At 38.5% G+C, this 16276-nt stretch overlaps 1 protein-coding gene across 7 annotated transcripts in view; it reads right to left on the reverse strand.

Moving 5' to 3' along the window:
* Window positions 1-16276, reverse strand: part of AVL9 (AVL9 cell migration associated) — a 92461-nt gene that overhangs the window by 43154 nt on the left and 33031 nt on the right. For all 7 annotated transcript variants that reach the window (XM_032642356.1, XM_032642359.1, XM_032642363.1 and 4 more), the window contains exons 10-12: window positions 9231-9769; window positions 3862-3996; window positions 1997-2216 (exon numbers count right to left, since the gene is read on the reverse strand). In XM_032642356.1, coding sequence (XP_032498247.1) covers window positions 1997-2216; window positions 3862-3996; window positions 9231-9769 — 894 coding nt within the window. The remainder of the gene's footprint in view (window positions 1-1996; window positions 2217-3861; window positions 3997-9230; window positions 9770-16276) is intronic.

The following is a 16276-nucleotide window of genomic DNA, read 5'->3' on the forward strand; positions in this document are numbered from 1 at the left end:
TAAGGTTCCTTAAAACTCCAAAATATTTCCAAGTTCTCCTTACCAAGGTAAGGAGGCATAGTATTATTTATTAAAATCTATAGGCTGGACAGTGGGTTAAACATACTGATGTATACACATGGAGTAGGCAATTAGGGTATCTTTTCACAAATGCCATTTTTCTAAGAAAGGCAATTAGAAAGAATACATTAATTGGTTCTTTTTAGACACTATTTACTTTTCTTTGCCTCACTATTCACTGAAACTTACTCTTGAGTTTCCATGCATTTCAAAGTCAAAATACTTAAAATAACAAGGAGATTTTCATATATTTAATGCTTAAAACGTTATGGCTTTATCAGTATCGAGGCGAAGCTTCAATGCGGAACATTTTTTCTACTTGGAAGAATAGAAAAGGTTTCGAGGACTGATTCAAATGGCTATTGCTTCATATGTTAACTTCAAGTTGCTTATTTTGAGGGTGAAACATGTGACTTTTTTTTGCTGGGAGAGGAAGAGAAGGACATAACACGGTTCTGTATGCAGCATAAGGAAGCTCTTTTAAGAACATACTCCTCAGACAGCTCATTGGACTGAATTTCCTTTAGGAGCTTGGGCCTGAGCCAGACTTCTTGGGCTGAAGTCCCAGCTCAGCCTCTCACCAGGTGGAAGAGCAAACTATTTAACCTCTCTATCCCTCACTTTCTCTTCTGTAAAATGAGGATGACACAGTATCTACCTCTAGGATTGCTGGGAGGATGAAATGAGTTAGCAGATGTTAAGTGCTCAAAAAAGGGGGTGCTGCACATGTTAAACGTTCCCCCCAAAAGTTAGCTACTATGTATTACTCAGTGCTCACAGCTACCCGGGCAAATATTTTTAAGAAGTAAATTAATTACTCAGGAAGCTACATGGCTGGTGGAGACTTGGGTTTTCTTACTAGATAAACTGAATGATTCTGGGTTAGAGGATTTAATTTTGGGGTCTCAGCTGCTACAGCTATAGAAGAGGCAGACATTCAAAAAAAAAAATCGCATTAGCAAATAAGGAGTCGCTCCGTTAGCTTTCCTAACGAATGACGAACATGCCCGAAGCCTGGGTTTAAAACTATATATATATTATGTGAAGAACTAACCTGGGAGGTGGCAGTAGTGAGGTTGATTTAAAAATCTACTAACACAACAATGTGAAGGTACTTAATGTCACTGTGGAACGATACACTCGTAAATGGTTACGATGGTGAATTTTAGGTTATGTGGATTCCACTACATTTTTTTAAAAAGCAACTGTGAAATAGTTGGATAATTGAAAAGAAGGAAAAACAAAACCTCTATACTCTTTCAATACCACCACCACCAAAGCTACTGAATATATGCTAAGTGTCCAGGGTTGTAGGTGTCCATGGTGTGAGAGCTCATTGCAGAGCTTCATTTTCTCCTTATATATATTCTTTTCCATGGGGAATGAGATAATTTTAACTCAGCAGTGATTCTATGTTTGCCTGTTCCATTTTAACCACTTAATAGGGATAAAATTTCTCAGAATGGGGGACAAATTTGAAGGTCTAATCACTCAGAATGTGATTTTCAATGATTTCTATTTTTCATATTTCTCTTTTCACCCATTATATATCTTAACATGTAAGCAGTGTTTATAAATAGCACTCAAATACTGATATACCCTTCCATATGGTGGAATACTAAGGGGCCATGTAAAAAGTGACGAAAATCTACATTTACTCTCTTGATAATATGTTTCTATTATAAAGAAAATCTAAGTTATAAAAAACATGAAAAACGGGATCCATATTTGTAAAAGGACTACCACAAATACCACAAAACTAAAATCCAAAACACAGGCTTAGAAAAAGGTCTAGAAGGATATCAAGTACTCAAAATGCAAAGAGTAGTTAAGTCTGTATAAGGGAGTGACAGGTAATTTTTCATAAACTTGTTTCTTATGCAATTCAAAACATCGTAAGAGTTACAAAATGAGAAAGAGGCTGTGAGCTCCTTACCTAACTGCAGTGTGGCGGCCAGCAGTGCATGGATGTAGACTGCAAACTGGGCTCGAATCCATTCGTCACCTCCCTCCCAGCCCGTGCCATCCAGGAAGACATCATCCCGGTTCTCGGTCACATGCCTCACTAGGTAATCTGCGAACCTTAGGTCTGCAGTGGTTGGGTTAAGCAGCTTCCTGAGTTCTGGATCATGGATCTGGATCAGAGCTTCTTCTACCTAGAGGGTACCCGGGTATAAGTCAGAATCTGGGCATTCACGCAGATATCCATGCCACACTTTAAAGAGTAACTACTGGGAAGTTGGAGTTGGAAATAAAAAATATGAGTAACAGTGTTCTCAAAAGGTGAGCCTAAGAAAGAGACAGGTTTTTTACACTGAAGTTTTTTTTTCTTTCACTATTTTAAAAATGCTCCTTTTCTGTTCTTAGAAAATATATTCATAAATATTTAATCTTGAATTATAGAAGTAATTCACGTTGACTAAATATTTTGGAAAATATAGAAATGTATAGTTAAAATCACCTTTTTCATACAAACAGAAATGCATACAATTAAATATAATTCCTAAAAATTTTTCCTTTGATTGCACAGACACTTTGGAATATTTTTATTATGTAATACTTGATACAGAAAGAAATATATGTAACTTACAGGTTAGTTTTAAAGTATAATAATAAAACAAATACCCATGAACTTGCCAACCAACTTCAGAGCTAGAATGTAACCAATAATGTTGAGAAAACTCTGTGGTCCTCCCATCTGTATCCTCCTGCCTTGGAAAGTATATGTATTTTTCTCCCTCAAAATTGGGATACATATAGCTTTGAATCCCAGATTTTTCATTTATTGTATTATAAACGTTTTCCCAGGAAGCACATTCTGGTACTTTCTGTTAGAAACTACAAAGACCTTAGGGTGGCCGAAATCACCCTCATGCATTTGTAAAAATTACTTTAATTGTAAAATTGAACAAATTATTTAAATTTCTTATATATTAATAAGATGTCAAATATTTATCTCTAGTTCCTTCCTCTTGATATTGGGGCATATTACACAAGCTAGAAGTATTTAAAGTATTTATACGATAAACACATTTTAATTGTGAGACTGTAGTAGGACCAGATTGCCTAGGTAGGAATCCTGGCTCATCCGGTTAGTGGCTGTCTGACCTCTCTGTTCCTTAGCTTCTGCAGGTGTAATACAGACAGTAACAATGCCTATTTCAAAGGTTGTTATGAAAACCAGACCAGTTCATATACCTAAGGCGCTTAGGATGCCTGGCAAAGGAAGCAATTATTACCACGATTAGTATTATTACTACGCCCCAAATTCCAATTAAGAAAGAAGGAATCAGAAAGAGAAAAACAAATACCGTATGCTAACACATATATATGTATGCTAACACATATATATGGAATCTAAAGAAAAAAAAAAAGATTCTGAAGAACCTAGGGGCACGACAGGAATAAAGACACAGACGTAGAGAACGGACTTGAGGACACGGGGAGGGGGAAGGGTAAGCTGGGATGGATCGAGAGAGTGGCATGGACATATATACACTACCAAATGTAAAATAGATATCTAGTGGGAAGCAGCCGCATGGCACAGGGAGATCAGCTCGGTGCTTTGTGACCACCTAGAGGGGTGGGATAGGGAGGGTGGGGGGGAGGGAGACGCAAGAGGGAGGAGAAATGGGGCTATATGTATATATATAGCTGATTCACTTTGTTGTACAGCAGAAACTAACACACCATTGTAAAGCAACTATACTCCAATAAAGACATTAAAAAAAAAAGAAAAACAAAAAGAAAGAAGGAAAACAGAACAGCGGTGTCAAGGACCCACACTCATATGTAACCTACTTCCACAATGGCATCACTGAGGTGTTTCTGTTGTCGAAAAAGGATGTTAGTAGCTCCAGCAACAAATCCTCGAATGGTGACATCAGAGAGAAGATGATGCTGCTGCAATGCCATATAAGGCAAACACAGATATCCCTGAATTACAAGAGTAATAGAAAATATTAGAAAAGTAATGGAACAGCCCGTCTCTCCTCAAGCCTAGAGATCTAATAGTAGGGAAAAAAACTCCCCATCTTTCCCCAACCCCACACCATTCCTAACACAGCTGATCTTTGACTCAATACAATAATATTCCAATAATAACAACCATAGGTCCACATGAATGGTCAATCTTGGCAAAATGGTCTACCATGAAGGTTGTCTTACTTGACCACTTTGTTCCTCGGTTCAACTTAAAAGTCTCCACTGTAACTAACAAACTGAATTTTTTTTCATTTAGGAAATGAAGTATTAAGCCCATTAAAAAGTATGTTGTTTAGTAGAAAGCTGTTTGTTCTTCCAGTAAAATTTTAAAACACGTGCATTTGCACATAACCAGCAAAGTACTATTATAAGAAGAGAAAACACTGCATAGCAATTATTTTACTGTCCTATTGTTTAAAATTATGCAGCAGTATTTCAAGACACTTGCTACTAAATGTTTAAAGCACAAATGACAGTGGTAGTAGTGTATTTAATTACTTTCCATCTGAATTGCATTTGAAAATACCATTGCCCTGAAAATTATACTTTAATCACCAAGCCACAGCAGGGAGTTAAGTGTACAGAAAGCAGCCTATATCCTGAAAATAAAGGTGCTAGCACTGGAGTGATGCACTGAAGGAGGAAATGGAATTTCTGCTGAAAGATTCTATATCAAGATAGATTTCCAACTAGTGGCACAATCTGCACGTGAAGGCAGGAGGGAGGACTTGCTGAAACCCTGAATTTGTTTCAATCAAGTTTGATGACAGTTTCATTCATTTATTTTTTATTCTCACCTTCTTTTTTTAAGAAACACTGACTATAGTTATCTGGATAGTGTCTTGTTTCCCTCATGAGACGAATTTCTCGGAGGGCAGGAGACACCCCTTCTGCTACTGCAGGTCCTTCCGTGCATCTACCATCTGCCTTGTACCTCACAGCTGGTTGTTATATACTTAACATGAAAGAAGACTTCCAAAAGTTGGAATATATGTCTAGAAACCTGGTTTTATTCTTCTTATTGGCAGTGTCTTCCTCTGCTCTATAAAACGCCATCTAACAGAAGCAGCAAAAATAAATCTATGTCTATGCATTAGACATACTGGGTACACAGTGCTTCTCAACCCACACCCTCTTGTGACTGAAGGTGGAAAGGACCCCTGGTCCTTAGGCCAAATCACTCAAACAGCTGGTGCAAGGCTCACAGGTCATGCTTTACTTTGTGTGCTATGTATTAAAAACAACAGGCTCTCCGCTCCCCAACTACCTGTTTCTAAACATAAACACTACAATATTGAATGCTCTTTCAAACTTGATATGGACCCCAGAATACCCTACTCCCCCAACTAGGCCTGAGAATCCTTCTTGATAAAGGTACCCTCAGGACTGCCAATTTTTACAAAGATTGATTTAATTGCTCATAGTATTGCATTTCATAATTGATTCTGTTAGAGAAGAAAAGTCTACCGGCAACAGTGGAATTCTTGGCTAAGTCTATAACAGCATGAAAACTAAATGTGTTTTTTTAAAAAAAACAACAGTTCAAAGCTTTTTAAAAATATGAAAAAAAGTTTCCCTAAAATATTATACATACATATATTCTTTGACCCAACATTTTACTTCTTGTAATTTACCCTACAGATATACCTGTTCATGTGTGAGATTTGTAAAAAGTTATTTATTGCAGCATTGCTTATCATTGCAAAAGACAGGAACCCTAACTATTCATGAACAGGGCAATGAATAAATGTTTTTCTGTATGATGGAACACACTGCAGCAAGTGATGAAGTTCATCTCCAAGGAATATTTTCCTTAAAAAAAAAAAAAAAAAAGATATAGATAAGGTTGGTTGCCCCTGGAGAGAGCAACTGAATAGCAGGGTATGGAATGAGAGAGACTTTTTATTATAGATGCTTTGGAACCTTTTGAATATTGAACCATGTGAAAGTATTACATATTTATAAAGTTATTTTAAATAGTAGATCAAAACGGCCTTAAAATTTTGCCATCATTACTTTTAACGATGGTCAATTTAGCCTAAATCTTTTAAAGGTCTTCAGTGTCTGGTGGCAGCAAGAGCCTGGGTGCTTTCACATAGAGCAGCCTCTACAGCCAAACTCACCACGGCTTTCCACTTTTCTAGGATGCTTTAACTTCCACATTTGGAGCTGCAGTATATAATGGTTAAAAAAAAAAGAAAATTGAAGAGATATTTGCACACCTACGCTCACAGCCACACTACTCAAAATAGGCAAAAGGTAGAAGCAACCCATATGTCCATCGATGGATAAATGGATAAAGAAAATGTGGTATATACGTACAATGGAATATTATTCAGCCTTGAGGAGGAAGGAAATCCTATCATATGCTACAACATGGATGAACCTTGAGGACATTATGTTAACTGAAAGACGACAGTCACAAAAAGATAAATGCCGTATTATGATTCCACTTATGTAAGGTATTTTAAAGTAGTCAAGTTCATGGAAACAATGATGGGTGCCAAGGGCTGGGGTGAGGGGAGAATGGGGAGTTGTGGTTTAAAGGTTACAGAGTTTCAGTTTTGCAAGATGAGAAAGTTCTAGACATCTGTAGTACAACCATGAGAATACACTTAACACCACTGAATTGTGCACTTAAAAATGGTAGAGATGGGCTTCCCTGGTGGCACAGTGGTTGAGAGTCTGTCTGCTAATGCAGGGGACACAGGTCCGAGCCCTGGTCTGGGAAGATCCCACATGCCACGGAGCAACTAGGCCCGTGAACCACAACTTCTGAGCCTGCGCGTCTGGAGCCTGTGCTCCGCAACAGGAGAGGCCGCGATAGTGAGAGGCCCGCACACCGCGATTAATAGTGGCCCCCGCTTACCACAGCTAGAGAAAGCCCTCACACAGAAACGAAGACACAACACAGCCAAAAATAAAGTAATTAATTGATTAATTAAAAAAAAAATGGTAGAGATGGGGCTTCCCTTGTGGCACAGTGGTTAAGAATCCGCCGGCCAATGCAGGGGACACAGGTTTGAGCCCTGGTCTGGGAAGATCCCACATGCCGCAAAGCAACTAAGCCCGTGCACCACAACTACTAAAGCCTGAGCTCTAGAGCCTGTGAGCCACAACTACTAGGCCCACGTGCCACAACTACTGAAGCCCGTGTCCCTAGAGCCCATGCTCCACAACAAGAGAAGCCACTGCAATGAGAAGCCCGCACACCACAACAAAGAGTAGCCCCCGCTCGCCACAAATAAAGAAACCCCATGTGCGGCAACGAAGACCCAACACAGCCAAAAATAAATAAATAATAAAATATATATTTTTAAATACGCTTTTTAACCTAGTTCTTCTGTACAAGTATTTTTAACATCTTCAAGAGAAGAAAAAAGCCTAAAGGCAATTCACTTTTAAGTATATTCCATATTTGAAAGCTACTGACATGAAAGAATCAGCGATTGTATTTGAAACTGTGATTAAACAAGTTAGATTTGAATCATCACACGATAAAACATAAAACCAAAAAAAAGTTTAATTTACCATAATGATGGTGGTAAGCCCATCATATATTCAGTACTGGTATAACGGACACAAAAAGAATATTCTGCCAAACAGTTTATTAACAGCACACGGAACACATTAACATTGCTTTAATTCAGCAACCTAGCACACAAAAACAAAATCCCTCCCTCTTGATAACTCCACAGTGATAAAAATTAGAGTGGGTGGGTGAAGCAGCAAAGTAAGGGCTCCCAAAAGTATAGGCAGTCATGACACTCACATATGAATTCAGAAAACCCACAATTTGCATCTATTGAGTATACTCAGTAGTTTGAGAGCCCTGAATTTTCTCCCCAGGCTCCTGAATCCCAGTTTTAAGAAAATGTGCATTAGTTCAATCATGAAACCAGTTAAGACAATTTCAGCATCCCCTAACAGGTCACAAAATGAACAAAGACAGCATTTTCTGTTAACTATTCAGCAACACTGACTTGGGGCAAGTACTTATTTGTAAAACTGAATACACCCAGAAAGAATTTATCATATAGTGGAAATACATGTTCAAGTCAATACTATCCAATTTCTTTTACTTCAGGCATAAAGGAAGGTACTTAGGGAAATCATAAAACATTGCTCTAGTTACTGGACAGATGTATCTGTCTTTCACGGTGGATTGCAAGACCATGGTCACAAGAATTTAGAACCTAGTACGAGCCTAGCACATAGGAAGGCAATAAATACTTTTTGACTAAAAAATGAAATGGGGGACTTCGCTGGTGGCACAGTGGTTAAGAATCCGCTTGCCTATACAGGAGACACTGGTTCGATTCCTGATCCGAGAAGATTCCACATAGCGTGGAACAACTAAGCCCGTCTGCCACAACTACTGAAGGCCGTGCGCTTAGAGCCCATGCTCCGCAGCAAGAGAACCCACCGCAATGAGAAACCCACGCACCACAATGAAGAATAGCCCCCGCTCGCTGCAACTAGAGGAAGCCTGCGCACATTAGTGAAAACCCAATGCAGCCATAAATAAATAAATAAATTTTTTTTTTTTTTAAAAAGGATTTTTTTTCTTCTGCTCCATTTTGAAAACTAATTCATGAATGGCAATAAAATAAGGAGTTTCTCCTGAGTAGAATAAAAAATCAAAAGAACCCAGATGTTGCTTCCAGAATCCTAAAATATTCCTGAAATTAAGAAATGATACCCTAGGACATAAGATACTGGCTCAAAGATTCAATTAGATTTACTACGTTGTGTTTAAGTTAAATCATAAATGCATTTTGAATGTTTTTTCATAAAAAGATTAAAAAATAGTTTTTAGGGCAAGTTAACCAAAACACTATATTATATCTATGAAGGGTACTAAAATTTAAGTTAGCCATCTAAGCTTTTTTGTAGCTTTTGGAATTGTCGTATTTTAATATACATTCATTTAATGTAATCAAGACTGCCTCCTCCCCCACCAAAGATAAACCTGAATAATTAAAAACAGACCAAATACAGTGATTGGTGACCTCAAAATCCCCTGAATTAATTCTCTGTAGCCTTACACTATGGTCACAGATGCCAAAGCACTGTGTATTTTACAGTCAAAGAAAAATTTTCAGACTGAAAATGTGTTTAACACTAAATTCTAAAAGGATTCTGTTATATCCTTAAGGGCCTTAATAAAGCATTTTAAACCTTACCTTTGTGAAGATGGCCAGGGGCATGCCATACTGGTCCTCTTCCAAACCAGAAATTATCCCTGGTATCAGGACTACCTGGCCTGTGTTAGCTTGAGGTTGTACAGTAATTGGAGGACTGTCTGAGGGCAAAGAGTCCTTTGGAAATGAGTTGGTCTGTTCTGATCCCACCTGTTCTCTTTCTTTCAAGGAGGAATCCTCTAAGACACTAGGATCCAAGGTCTCCCAGTCACTTTCTGAAGACTCTGGAGATGGGCGAGAAGGAGGTTTCAAATATTGAGTGCTATCATTGGGTTCCTGTCCTTCACTGCTGTCATCGTCTACCTGGAAAAAAGGCTCTTCAGTCTTCATGGCAGCATCTCTTCCATGGTTTCTCATCATGATTTTCTCAACAGTTTCCAAGTTGGTATTTGAAATGTCAGGAGCAGGCATAGAAACAAACTCATCTTCAGTGGGATTACTTTCTTGAAGCCCAACATCTTCAGACATACTCTTTCGGGGTCTATATTGAGAACTATCACTGAGACCATGTTCAATCATGCCTAAAACATACAATATTGGTGAACAGTTCGGCTCATAATAAGGTAAAGGAAAAACAAGAGTTGTATATTCTGCTTTAAATAGTGGAACTCCCTTGAAGTAAGTCAGAAGAGACATACAAATATCGCATATTAACGCATATATGTGGAATCTAGAAAAATGGTACAGATGAACCGGTTTGCAAGTCAGAAGTAGAGACACAGATGTAGACAACAAATGTATGGACACCAAGGGGGGAATGTGGGACGTGGGGGTGGTGGTGGGATGAATTGGAAGATTGGGATTGACATGTTCACACTAATATGTACAAAGTAGATAACTAATAAGAACCTGCTGTATAAAAAAATGAAATAAAAATTTAAAAAATACAATCAAAATAGTGGAACTCTCCTATAAAAATTTTAATAAGCTATGCTTGCACAAATTTCAATGAGAAAAAAGAGAACAGAGAGCAGAAGCAAGAAGAACTACAATCCTGCAGCCTGTGGAACAAAAACTATATTCACAGAAAGATAGACAAGATGAAAAGGCAGAGGACTATGTACCAGATGAAGGAACAAAATAAAACCCCAGAAAAACTACATGAAGTGGAGACAGGCAACTTTCCAGAAAAAGAATTCAGAATGATGACAGTGAAGATGATCCAGGACCTCAGAAAAAGAACAGAGGCAAAGATCAAGAAGATATGTTTAACAAAGACCTAGAAGAATTAAGGAGCAAACAGAGATGAACAATACAGTAACTGAAATGAAAAATACACTAGAAGGAATCAATAGGAGAATAACTGAGGCAGAAGAACGGATAAATGACCTGGAAGACAGAATGGTGGAATTCACTGTTGTGGAACAGAATAAAGAAAAAAGAATGAAAAGAAATGAAGACAGTCTAAGAGACCTCTGGGACAACATTAAACGCACTAACATTCGCTTAATAGGGGTCCCAGAAGGAAAAGAGAGAGAGAAAGGACCCGAAAAATTATTTGAAGACATTATAGTCAAAAACTTCCCTAACATGGGAAAGGAAATAGCCACCCAAGTCCAGGAAGCGCAGAGAGTCCCAGGCAGGATAGACACAGGGAGAAACACACCGAGACACATAGTAATCAAGTTGACAAAAATTAAAGACAAAGAAAAATTATTAAAAGCAACAAGGGAAAAATGACAAATAGCATACAAGGGAATTCATGAAACATTAACAGCTGATTTCTCAGCATAAACTCTACAAGCCAGCAGGGAGTGGCACTACATATTTAAAGTGTTGAAAGGGAAGAACCTACAACCAAGACTACTCCACCTGGCAAGGATCTCATTCAGATTCAATGGAGAACTCAAAAGATTTACAGACAAGCAAAAGCTAAGAGATTTCAGCACCACCAAACCAGCTCAACAACAAACGCTAAAGGAACTTTGCTAAGTGGGAAACACAAGAGAAGAAAAGGACTTACAGAAACAAACCCAAAATAATTAAGAAAATGGTCATAGGAACATACATATCGATAATTACCTTAAATATGAATGGATTAAAAGCCCCAACCAAAAGACAAAGGCTCGCTGAATGGATACAAAAACAAGACTCACATATATGATGTCTACAAGAGACCCACTTCAGACCTAGGGATACATACAGACTGAAAGTGAGGGGATGTAAAAAGCTATTCCATGCAAATGGAAATCAAAAGAAAGCTGGAGTAGCAATACTCATATCGGATAAAATAGACTTTAAAATAAAGAATGTTACAAGAGACAAGGAAGGATACTACACGATGATCAAGGGGTCAATCCAAGAAGAACACATAACAATTATAAATATATATGCAACCAACCTAGGAGCACCTCAATACATAAGGCAACTGCTAACAGCTATAAAAGAGGTAATCGACAGTAACACAATAATAGTGGGGGACTTTAACACCTCACTTACACCAGTGGACAGATCAGTCAGACAGAAAATTAATAAGGAAACACAACCTTTAAATGACACAGCAGACCAGATAGATTTAATTGATATTTATAGGACATTCCATCCAAAAACAAGAGATTACACTTTCTTCTCAAGTGCGCATGGAACATTCTCCAGCATAGATCACATCTTGGGTTACAAATCAAGCCTCAGTAAAGTTAAGAAAATTGAAATCATATCAAGCATCTTTTCTGACCACAAGGCTATGAGATCAGAAATCAATTACAGGGAAACAAACACAAACACATGGAGGCTAAACAATATGTTACTAAATAACCAGGAGATCACTGAAGAAATCAAAGAGGAAATCAAAAAATACCTAGAGACACATGACAATGAAAACACAACGATCCAAAACCCATGGGATGCAGCAAAAGCAGTTCTAAGAGGGAAGTTTATAGCTATACAATCCTACATCAAGAAACAAGAAACATCTCAAATAAACAATCTAACCTTACATCTAAAGGAACTAGAGAAAGAAGAACAAAACCCAAAGTTAGCAGAAGGAAATAAATCATAAAGATCAGAGCAGAAATAAATGAAATAGAAACAAAGAAAACAATAGCAAAGATCAATAAATCTAAAAGCTGGTTCTTTGAGAAGTTAAACAAAATTGAGCAACCATTAGCCAGCCAGACTCATGAAGAAAAAGAGGGAGAGGACTCAGATCAATAAAATCAGAAATGAAAAAGATGTTACAAGAGACACCGCAGAAATGAACAGACCAATCACAAGTAATGAAATTGAAACTGTGATTAAATATCTTCCAACTAACACAAGTCCAGGATCAGATGGCTTCACAGGTGAATTCTATCAAACATTCAGAGAAGAGCTAACACCCATCCTTCTCAAACTCTTCCAAAAAACTGCAGAGGGGGCTTTCCTGGTGGCGCAGTGGTTGAGAGTCTGCCTGTCTATGCAGGGGACATGGGTTCATGCCCCGGTCCAGGAAGATCCTACATGCCGCGGAGCGGTTGGGCCCGTGAGCCATGGCCGCTGATCCTGCGCGTCCAGAGCCTGTGGTCCGCAACGGGAGAGGCCACAACAGTGAGAGGCCCGCGTACCACAAAAAAAAAAAAAAAAAAAAAAAATACAGACCAATATCACTGATGAATATAGATGCAGAAATCCTCAACAAAATACTAGCAAACAGAACCCAACAACAAATTAAAAGGATGTTAAGTGACCAACACCCCATGATCGAGTGGGAATTATCCCAGGGATGCAAGGATTCTTCAATATATGCAAATCAATGTGATACACCATATTAACAAGTTGAAGAATAAAAACCATATGATCATCTCAATAGATGCAGAAAAAGCTTTTGACAAAATTCAACACCTATTTATGAAAGAAACTCTCCAGAAAGTGGGCATAGAGGGAACCTACTTCAACATAATAAAGGCCATATACGACAAGCCCATAGCAAACATCATTCTCAATGGTGAAAAACTGAAAGCATTTCCTCTAAGATCAGGAACAAGACGAGGATGTCCAGTCTCACCACTATTATTCAGCATAGTTTTGGAAGTCCTAGCCATGGCAATCAGAGAAGAAAAAGAAATAAAAGGAATACAAATTGGAAAAGAAGTAAAACTGTCACTGTTTGCAGATGACATGATACTATACATAGAGAATCCTAAGGATGCCACCAGAAAACTATTAGAGCTAATCAATGAATTTGGTAAAGTTGCAGGATACAATGCAACAGAAATCTCTTGCATTCCTATACACTAATGATGAAAAATCTGAAAGAGAAATGAAGGAAACACTCCCATTTACCATTGCAACTAAAAGAATAAAATACCTAGGAATAAATCTACCTAATGAGACAAAAGACCTGTATGCAGCAAAGTATAAGACACTGATGAAAGAAATTAAAGATGATACAAACAGATGGAGAGATATACCATGTTCTTGGATTGGAAGAATCAATAATGTGAAAATGACTATACTACCCAAAGCAATCTACAGATTCAGTGCAATCCCTATCAAATTACCAATGGCATTTTTTTACAGAACTAGAAAAAAAAATCTTAAAATTTGTATGGAGACACAAAAGACCCTGAATAGCCAAAGCAGTCTTGAGGGGAAAAAAACAGAGCTGGAGGAATCAGACTCCCTGACTTCAGACTGTACTACAAAGCTACAGTAATCAAGACAATATGGTACTGGCACATAAACAGAAATATAGATCAATGGAACAGGATAGAAAGCCCAGAGATAAATCCACGCACCTACAGTCAACTAATCTATGACAAACGAGGCAAGGATATACAATGGAGAAAAGACAGTCTCTTCAATAAGTGGTGCTGGGAAAACTGGACAGCTACATGTAAAAGAATGAAATTAGAACCCTCCCTAACACCATACACAAAAATAAACTCAAAATGGATTAGAGACCTAAATGTAAGACTGGACACTGTAAAACTCAGAGGAAAACAGAGGAAGAACACTCTTTGACATAAATCACAGCAAGATCTTTTTTTGATCCACCTCCTAGAGAAATGGAAATAAAAACAAAAATAAATAAATGGGACCCAATGAAACTTAAAAGCTTTTGCACAAAAAAAAAAAAAAAAAAAAAAAAAAAAAAAAAAAGCTTTTGCACAGCAAAGGAAACCACAAACAAGAGGAAAAGACAACCCTCAGAATGGGAGAAAATATTTGCAAACAAATCAATGGACAAAGGATTAATCTCCAAAATATATAAATAGCTCATGCAGCTCAATATTAAAAATAAGAACAACCCAATCCAAAAATGGGCAGAAGACCTAAATAGACATTACTCCAAAGAAGACATACAGATGACCAAGAGGCACATGAAAAGCAGCTCAACATCACTAATTATTAAAGAAATGCAATGAGGTATCACCTCACACCAGTTAGCATGGGCATCATCAGGAAAATTACAAACAACAAATGCTGGAGAGGGTGTGGAGAAAAGGGAACCCTCTTGCACTGTTGGTGGGAATGTAAATTGATACAGCCATTATGGAGAACAGTATGGAGGTTCCTTAAAAAATTAAAAATAGAATTACCATATGATCCAGCAATTCCACTCCTGGGCATATATCCAGAGAAAACCATAATTCAAAAAGACACATGCACCCCAATGTTCACTGCAGCACTATTTACAATAGCCAGGTCATGGAAGCAACCTAAATGCCCATCGACAGACGAATGGATAAAGAATACGTGGTACATATATACAATGGAATATTACTCAGCCATAAAAAGGAACAATACTGGGTCATTCATAGAGACTTGTGTGGATCTGGAGACTGTCATACAGAGTGAAGTAAGTCAGAAAGAGAAAAACAAATATCGTATATTAACACATATATGCGGAACCTAGAAAAATGGTACAGATGAACCAGTTTGCTGGGCAGAAATAGAGACACAGATGTAGAGAACAAATGTATGGACACCAAGGGGGGGAAAGCAGCGGGGGGTGGGGTGGTCGTGGTGTGATGAATTGGGAGATTGGGATTGACATGTATACACTGATGTGTATATAACTGATGTCTAATAATAACCTGCTTATAAAAAAATTTTTTAAAAAAAAGAGAAAAGAAAATGTCAGACAAAAGAGAAACCTACAGCCAAAGTGAAAATGTCAGGGAACTAGATCCCACATGCCACAGCTAATAGATTCCCTCATGTCGCTTCCCTGGTGGCACAGTGGTTAAGAATTTGCCTGCCAATGCAGGAGACAAAGGTTCGAGCTCTGGTCCAGAAAGATCCCACATGCCATGGAGCAACTAAGTCCGTGCGCCACAACTACTGAGCCTGCACTCTAGAACCCGTGAGCCACAACTACTGAAGCCTGTGTACCTAGAGACTGTGCTCTGCAACAAGAGAATCCACCGCAATGAGAAGCCCGTGCACCACAATGAAGAGTAGCCCACGTTTGCCGCAACTAGGGAAAGCTCGTGCGCAGCAACGAAGACCCAACACAGACAAAAATAAAATAAATTTTTAAAAAATTAATTAATTAAAAAAAGATTACCCCATGTCTCAACTAAAAGATCCTGTGTGCTGCAACGAAGATCCAACGTGCTGCAACTAAGACCCAGTGCAGCCAAATAAGTAAATAAATATTTTTTTAAAAAATAAAAATAAATAAACTTCTGGAGGAAAAAAAAATAGAATGGTAACCCTAACCACTTTTTCTTTGAAAATTTTTATCATTCAAAGTTTCATGGGGGCTTCCCTGGTGGCGCAGTGGTTGAGAGTCTGCCTGCCGATGCAGGGGACGCGGGTTCGTGCCCCAATCCGGGAGGATCCCACATGCCGCGGAGCGGCTGTGCCCGTGGGCCATGGCCGCTGAGCCTGCGCGTCCGGAGCCTGTGCTCCGCAGCGGGAGAGGCCACAGCAGTGAGAGGCCCGCGTACCGCAAAAAAAAAAAAAAAAAATGGTTCATGGACTTCCCTGATGGAGCAGTGGTTAAGAATCTGCCTGCCAATGCAGGGGACATGGAGTTGAGCTCTGGTCAAGGAAGATCCCACATGCAGTGGAGCAACTAAGCCCATGCGCCACAACTACTG

This window comes from Phocoena sinus, chromosome 9, assembly GCF_008692025.1.
Source record: "Phocoena sinus isolate mPhoSin1 chromosome 9, mPhoSin1.pri, whole genome shotgun sequence".
Classification (NCBI taxonomy): domain Eukaryota; kingdom Metazoa; phylum Chordata; class Mammalia; order Artiodactyla; family Phocoenidae; genus Phocoena; species Phocoena sinus.